Source organism: Triticum aestivum, chromosome 3B (assembly GCF_018294505.1).
Source record: "Triticum aestivum cultivar Chinese Spring chromosome 3B, IWGSC CS RefSeq v2.1, whole genome shotgun sequence".
NCBI classification, from domain to species: Eukaryota; Viridiplantae; Streptophyta; class Magnoliopsida; order Poales; family Poaceae; genus Triticum; species Triticum aestivum.
Window position 1 is genome coordinate 113,056,040 of NC_057801.1, and position 8,283 is coordinate 113,064,322.

Sequence of the window (8,283 nt, forward strand, 5' to 3'; positions counted from 1 at the left end):
GAGCGACGCCGTGGTCAGAGACGGCAGAAAAGACAAATATATATATATATATATATATATATATATATATATATATATATATATATATATATATATATATGAAGAAATAAGATCGTCGGATTCTCACCAGAACCTCGGCAAAATTTAGCGTCTGAAAGTCCGTGGGGCTATGAGGTGTCATCGCCGTCCGGGGTGGTTGCCAGAGGCAATGAAACGCGTCGAGGGTAGCACCGACGTGCAAGTGCCCAAGCAACATAGAAATAGGGCCGCACACGGAATCTTTTAATATGACTTGTGTTGACTCTCTAGAAATTGTGACACAACTGAGAGTTCTCCTAAATTTTCGAGGAGTTAAAAGGTGATGAGCATTCGGCTAGGTGTGGTTTAATTCCTCAAAAAGGGAATTAAAGGGAATATTTTTTAAGGAGTTAAACTCTTTTCGGAGTTAGGCTAGAGATGCTCTAAGAACTAAGATGACAATTCAAAAATGTTAAATAAAAAGAAGAACATAAAAAACATGAAATATAATTTGGACAAAAAAATCCGTAATTATTCTAAAAAACAGATATTCAGACAAAGTCATAACTATTTCCAAAACAAATATTCGACAAACTTGTAAATAATTTAGAAATGATGAAAAACTCATGGTGAATGTTCCTAAATTATTTGTGAGTTTTCTCGAATTCTCTGGATTTTTCTAGCATGCGACATTTTTTTCTAATGATTGCCCATATATCTTAGAAAGAAGTCTATTCTAAACCATGCACTATGGTTCCAAGTCTCCTTTGAAGCTTCCACCATGACATGGTCAATATTTAATCCTGTTTTTTCTAGAACCATTTAACTTAACCTCGCTCGTTTTCAGCTATTGCATTCTATCTTTACAAAAAATGAAAACTAATATATGTAGGTAATGTTAGGAACTTATAATGGGCAAAATACCGTCCAAAACTATGACTATACATGTCATGTGCAAAACTAACATGAGATAAATAAAAAAAATTATATAAGGTAAATTGTCATATTTTCAAATTTTTGCAATACCCATGATAAGTAGAATCCCATGTGTTCATGGTTTTTTAAAGTTCTTTGAAACTATAAAAAGTATGCAAAATCACCGTAAATAGTTGGAGTGTGATTTCGCAATTCTGAGCTTCTAGCAATATGAGATAATTCATGGTTGTTATTAGTCTATAAAGTAAAAATTATATCATCAACCATGTTATAATAATACACCCTCTGTCCTTAAATATAAGATGCTTTGGCAATTCAGTTTTCCATAATAAACACATGGAAGACGAATAGTTTTTCTCTTCATTTTTGCATGTGACATACATAGTCATATTTTTTTTTTACTGATTATGTGGTTGTCATTTCAATTTTTGACATATAATCTTTTTTTTTGAAAGGACTGAGGTATTAAAAAAAATCAAAACTGGTATGATGTTCATTTAGAAATGTTTTAGAAATTTAGGTTTAAATTTAAATGGTGGCACCGTTTGGGGTTCAGTTCAGACCAAACACTGGGTGCTACCTTCGGACTGAACTCTTTACTTTATTGCGGTGTCCCTAGCCTACATCTTAGGTTATCCAGTCCTGGGGAGCTTTTCCTCTTCATCTAATGAAAATTACATTATGGCATCTCATCTAGTACGAATGGAGAAGGATGTGCGCAGAAATGTTCTTTCCCGTACAGTAGCACCCAGCGCCTCCGATAAGTTATTCGGGAGTAGTACTGCTTGTGCTATCAATCATTGAAATCGTCGTTCTCAGTAGGGCACTGTAGCATATTCATGATCACGCTGGGACATTGAGATATGGTTGCAGACACACAGGCAGCAAGATATTATCCTCATGTAGGAGTACAGTAAAGCAGAAGCCTAGGACGCTAAGCAATCGCTGTTGTGAGTAAAATACGGTGCACTAAATTGACAGGTAAAACTAGGACTTAGTACGATCCATTTTGTATTTATACACACCACAGATAACTTAAACGCATGTGATTTGTTAATCTGAATGAAGCACCTACCTTCTGCAGCTTTCTTTTACTCACCTTGGTTTGGTGTGGATTAGGCTAGGACAGACTTTATCTTATATCCATATTAGTAGTCTTGAAGACCAAAGACTGGCTGGTTGTTGATTACTAATTGGTCTGCCAATGGATGTGAAGAGAGATGGAGTTCATGGTAGGAAGCATAGTAAAATGGATGCCCATTGCCAAAAGTCCAGTGAGAACACAGCACAAACCTCGGGAGTAGGAGTAGAACAAGCAGTTGTCTGACATTTTCTACCCTGGAACCAAAAATAAACTATATATAGCAAATATTTTGTAATAGCTGTGGAAGGTAGATAATACTAGCATATCTCCCTTTTGTGGTTGTTATGGTGACGACTTTTTGGTCCAATCTTGGATCTTGGCACCTAACCTTGATAACGATATGCTTGCTTGCATAGAAAGGCCTCTTCCGCTCCTCCTCCCTGTCAGTCCTGTTATTAGCCAATGTCCTTAGTCCTTGAAACAATGGAGGCCTACCAACCTTGTATTCTGAGTTTTGTTAATCACAACCCTATCTCCGTTGAATCTCCTATTTCGTTTTCTTATAGTAGTTGCGTGCACTAGAATATAAGATTCCAAGCCACTCGGGGACGTAGCGAAACAGTATCTTTCTCTCTTCTTGTTTACTGCCGCAACTTGGAAATGGATCTGGGGGTGAATGAAATGTCTTCCATGTCGATCCATCCATTGATCTGTAGATATTTTCTGGCACTTCACATTGCTCGTGTGACTTTCAGTGGTCATTAGTAGCACACAATTATAGGGTTATTTTTGCCTAAAGAGGCTAGCACAAGACTTTTCCAATCAGTTAACCATGTCGGCCTTGGGCAAAAAAACATGGAGAGGCGAGGGTATAAGATTCCTGATATGAGCCATACAGGAACAACATATACAGCATGACGGCGACGGGGGATGGCATTGTTGGCATCCAGAGACTGGGCAGATTCCACCGGATTCCAGGTGCAGTTAAATATGCCAGCACTCCCAGCGTCTGATTGAATTGTCAATACCTTAAAGGGGGACGATGCCAATGCGTCGCCTTCATCGGCACAGGTGTGCGCTCCCCAGCAAATCGCTAGTCCCCCGCCACACCTTTCTCCCCTATTAAGCCCCAGATGCTACGTCTCCCCGCAGTCCACACCATCGTCTTATCTCGGGGCCAGGGCCAGAGGAATTGCTTCCTTCTTCTCCATCCTTCCTTCGTTCGAGCTTGTGTGCCGTCGATTGGCATGGCGAGGAAATGCTCGAGCTGCGGCCACAATGGCCACAACTCGAGGACCTGCAGCGGGCACCGAGGCATGGAGAGCGGCGGCGGCGGGCTGAGGCTGTTTGGGGTGCAGCTGCAGGTGGGCGCTGCGCCTCTCAAGAAGAGCTTTAGCATGGAGTGCCTGTCGTCGTCGGCGTCGGCGTACAACGCGGCGGCCGCGGCGGTGGGTGTTGCCGCGTCCAACTCGTCGTCGTCCGTGTCGTCGTCGTCGTCGCTGGTCTCGGTGGAGGAGAGCCCGGAGAAGATGGGCCAGGGGTACCTCTCCGACGGACTCATGGGAAGGGCTCAAGAGAGGAAGAAAGGTGAGTTCGTGTGTGTATGTATGTATACCGTGCTGATTTTCTTGAACTGTTCGTTGGTTCGGTACGCCACTGTGACACGCTTCATTAACCGTGCTTTGGATCTGGGAGATTATAATCTGTGATAATCATCATGATATCTATGGTCTCACTAAGGAAAAAAAATCTGAAGATACTTGTTTTTTAACTAAAAATCTGAAGATTCTTTGATGCATGAGTGTTTGGATCCTCTTAGTTGCTGTCCCAAGTTGATGAGGGATAGCATGGCAGCTGACTTTGTTAAGGTTCAGACCGATGCCTCAGGGGTTGCAACTTGCAACTTCCATCGCTGCAGCTACTTTGTCATTTATTTCAGAGGATTAAATATCATTTATTTAAATCTGGTAGAATTAACATCTTATAAGATGTCAAATTACATTCATATAACGGTACGGTACTGAACTTGCAAGTGGATCATGACCAGGGGTTCCATGGACCGAGGACGAGCACCGGAGGTTCCTGGGCGGCCTGGAGAAGCTGGGGAAAGGCGACTGGCGAGGCATCTCCCGGCACTTCGTCACCACACGCACGCCGACGCAGGTCGCCAGCCACGCTCAGAAGTACTTCCTCCGGCAGGCCGGCCTCGCGCAGAAGAAGCGGCGGTCCAGCCTCTTCGACGTGGTACGGCCTCATCGTCATCCTCGTTGCACTTGCACTTGCACGTAGTAGAAGTACTCCCTCCGATCCTTTTTACTCTGCACATTGGATTTGCCGAAAATCAAACTTAGCTAAGTTTGACCAAATTTATGTTAAAAATTATTAGCATCTATGATATCTAATAAATATAATATGAAAATATATTCCGAAATGAATCTAATGATGTTGGTGTTGTTATGTAAATGTCAATAATTTTTTATATAAACTTGGTCAAAGTCGGATGAGTTTGACTTCAGACAAACCTAATATGCAGAGTACGACCTCTTCCTATGTTTGCTTCAGGTCGAGAAAAATGGCGACAGGGGAACCACCGAGCGTCGTCACAGGCTGAAACCCGATGCTACCAGCTCCGTGGACGCGATGGGATTAACATTCCCTGCTCTTTCCCTGGGCGCCAGCCGGCCGAGACCGGACGCGGCGCTACCGCCGTGCCTGACACTGATGCCGAGCTGCTCGCCGCCGTCGTCGTCCGCGAGCCGTGCACCGAAGCTCCCTCCTTCCCTGGGCCTGGTGGCAAATGCGAATCCTCCCCGGCAGGCGCCTGACCTGGAGCTCAAGATCTCGTCGACAGCCGCCCGGAAGACCGACAAGCAGGCCGGTGCGGCCGCCGGCTCGTCGCCTTTTTTCGGAACCATCAGGGTCACCTAGAGCGAGCAAAAGACCACCGTACCGAAGCGGCGGCTGAAAAGAGGTCTTTCCGTAGACGACGACGAAGAACAAAAAGAAGAAGAAAGAGCTTTTGCTAGTGGCGTGCTACATTAACAGTAGTATGTCAGTCTCAGTATGCGTGTGTTGCTGGCATTAAGAAATGCCATCACCGATCCATCCATAACCATCCTGTATTATCACCATCACGAGACCCAACTTTACTGGCCTAATTTAGCCATGCAAATAAACAAGGAACGGGCCTCATTAGCATCATCTTTATGTTGACACAAAGGCAAAGTAGCCAGTGGGTCTTTGTCTCTAGCGCCCCGCGGGAGAAGGTGAGGCATGAGCTCACAAAATATTCACCTGTTGTGCCCGCCGTGGATCACTGACAACGATGCGTGGCCAATCACCGGCTACGTTCAAGATTTCTACAACAGTAAATATAATCATGAATCGATGATGATGATGATGATATGGTTCGGTAGCCCTGGTGGACTAAAACGGAGCTGCATAATTCACCCACACCGGTCATGTCCGTGTCGTTGAAGATCTGGGGCGTGGAATAGGATCCCGATGTGCACCAATGGTGTCCGGTGACTGGCGCCCGGGGTGACAGGTGGCGGCAGCGAGCTCGTTGCTTGTTAACTTGTCACGACAATCCACGGTGGTTGGCGCTCGCGACATGCGTCGCTCTCCTGAGATGGATGGATGTTCCGGCGTTGCACACATCAGAATTTCTTTTCTATTTCTAATCTAAAGTTTCGATCTGCTCTATCTTGGCCGTCTCGTCAGGTGGTACACCTAGTGGTAATTCGTTGCTTTGGCGATGATGATGCCATTTACCTAACAAAAGATCGCGCCATTAGCAAGGATGGGGATAATTAAAAAGGCGGGTGGGGATTAGATTAGTGGATGAGTAAAGGGAAAGGATGAGATGCGCCCCTCTGCACATGAAGGATTATTGTTATGTTAGTTGACGTGCGGAAATGGTTGGCGATCGACGATGTAAAGTGACGATCGAGGCAAGGAAAAATATCGGACAAAGCTGGTGTGGTGTGGTGTGCTGTGCTGACCCTCTTATCTCTGATCGTCTGATCCGTAGGGGAGGATAAGCTTCTTTTTATGTCTTCTTTTCTCACCTTATCCCACTGATCCAATAGACAAGCCAGATGCACATGTAGAGATAGATAGGCAGTAGTATTGCCCAAAAAAAGCTACGGAGTACGATTACTAGTACGAGTTTAGGTTCACGTATTTGTCGAGTTACGACTGACATGACCCGATTCATACAGTCTGGCCGCTATACACACATCCGCCATCGTCTCTTCCAAAGTCACGGACGGTTGGGACGGCGACGCGCACAGTGCGGCCAGGCCAAACACGTTGGCACGGCGTCAAAACAAGCCACCCAGACCCAAGGGTCCCGGCAAGGTAGTACGCCGGGACACCGGTAGCCTCCCATTGGCCGCTCGCCTTGGTCCCGGTCGCCGGCTGGCTGGACTCGACCAGGAGCAAACCAGCCAGCCAACAGACCAATCAGCATCAGCAGTCGACGCTGCATCGTACGGCCCCATTTCGGTTCACACAGGTCGCAGGTCTGGGTCTGGATCCGGGTCCTTCTCACGCGCGCACTTGTCACCATGAAACGGCCGCAGAAACTACATCAATTCTGGCATGCTATGTATGCTGGTGTGGACGGCAAAGACTCGTTGCCCCTGCCCTGTGCTTCTGCGGGCGTGCCATTAATTGATGGTCAAACTGTGACTCATCTTAGAGCATGGTTAATAGTGTAGCCGGCTGCCGGCTACAAAGAGATGCCATGTCACCCATAGTCTTCAGAAAAGCCCACTCATATAATAAGTTGGCTATATATTAGCTACTCCCTCCGTAAACTAATATAAGAGTGTTTAGATCACTACTTTAGTAATCTAAACGCTCTTATATTAGTTTACAGAGGGAGTACTAATTAACTGTAGCATTTAATGTGTGCATGTGAAAGGAGACATGTGATTGGGAGGGAGGAGCTTGCGGAGGCTGCATGCAAACTTTTACCTCGTTTGTGCTGCTGCAGCCGGGCTGCACATGTAGCGCCCGCTGCCCTCTCTCTCCTTCTTTCTCTCTCTTCCACCTAGGATTTCAATGACATGGCATCTGCTACAGCCTGCTGACTAGACCTTACTATACTTGCTCTTAAGAGGGTGCTTGGATACAAGGGACTATTTTTAGTCTGACTAAAAATAGTCTCTTTTAGAGGCTAAAGTTCCAAGCACCCCTGACTAAAAAGAGGCTAGGACTAGTCTTGAGGCTAAAATCTTTTAGTCATGGAAAACCTACTAAAATATGTATTAGCTCTCTCTCTCCTCATTTAATTCCTCTCCTTAGTTCTGAATTGGAGGGTTTGGAGGATAATAAATGCTCAATAATTAGATTTTAGTCTCTTTAGTACTTGGATCCAAGCATGGATGAGACTAGCAAGTTTTAGTCCCACTACTTTTAGTCATGGGACTAAAACATATCCAAGCATGCTCTAAGTGGTAGTAGTACGATGATTGCTTGCTTCTTCCCGTAAGCAAGTAATCTTCGGCGGGAAGGGAATGGAAGAGAAGATGCCTACGGTTACATGTAGTACGAGCTCGTGCCTGACTTTTGATTCTGGTGACGCTTCCACAGTCCGCGGATTACTCGGAGGAGCATGTGTATGTTGCTTCTACTTTTCAATAAGTGAAAGGTTCCTGCGGATATGATGTGAGAAGCATGCATGAAGGCGACGGCTCATCCGAGACAGCCATGGTGAAACTCTTCGATCCAACACGTCGATCCAAATGGGCGTGCGTTTTATCCGTTTGAGGTCGCTTTTTGTTGCGAACCCCAACCTGTAGCCTACTAGTTCACTTAGAGCCAAACCAACACCGCGGCGAGAGCAGTCGTACCCTGACCATGAACAGAGGCCACCGCATCATGCGAAGCCTCCAAATCGGGAGAGCGAGCAGAGCTCGATCCAGGAGGCAAGCGAGAACTGCACCTGCATCACGCTGAGTCTGTCGCACACCTCGTACGTAGAAGCCTAACGCGTTCACCATACCCATCCCGTGGTCCAGCTCACAGAAGAGAGCACGAACCAGCAAATCCGCCGCCGATGACAATATGGATCGAAGAGTGTATTATAAAAATATTTGCACAAATCAAACAGATTAATGTACGCTTTAAATAACGTTCATGTACTTAGATAAACATTCACGCATTTTTTTAAATCCCATAGTTGAAAACATACACGTTATTACAAAAAAAAGTTCATGTACCGGTGAAAGAGTGTT

At 45.3% G+C, this 8,283-nt stretch overlaps 1 protein-coding gene across 1 annotated transcript; it reads left to right on the plus strand.

Annotated features, from left to right (window-relative positions):
• The first annotated feature begins 3,060 nt into the window (after positions 1–3,060).
• Positions 3,061–5,239, plus strand: LOC123068900 (transcription factor MYBS1). Its single transcript, XM_044491591.1, has 3 exons — positions 3,061–3,625; positions 4,086–4,282; positions 4,601–5,239. Exons 1-3 carry the CDS (start codon positions 3,172–3,174, stop codon positions 4,964–4,966), a joined length of 1,017 nt encoding a protein of 338 aa, XP_044347526.1. The 5' UTR covers positions 3,061–3,171; the 3' UTR covers positions 4,967–5,239.
• The last annotated feature ends 3,044 nt before the right edge of the window (positions 5,240–8,283 follow it).

Excerpts from the sequence above, each read along its gene's own strand:
- LOC123068900 (XM_044491591.1), top strand. The coding sequence starts at position 3,172 with ATGCTACGTCTCCCCGCAGTCCACACCATCGTCTTATCTCGGGGCCAG. Across the intron at positions 3,626-4,085 it reads GGCTCAAGAGAGGAAGAAAG|GGGTTCCATGGACCGAGGAC; the intron begins GTGAGTTCGTGT and ends GATCATGACCAG. Across the intron at positions 4,283-4,600 it reads GGTCCAGCCTCTTCGACGTG|GTCGAGAAAAATGGCGACAG; the intron begins GTACGGCCTCAT and ends TGTTTGCTTCAG.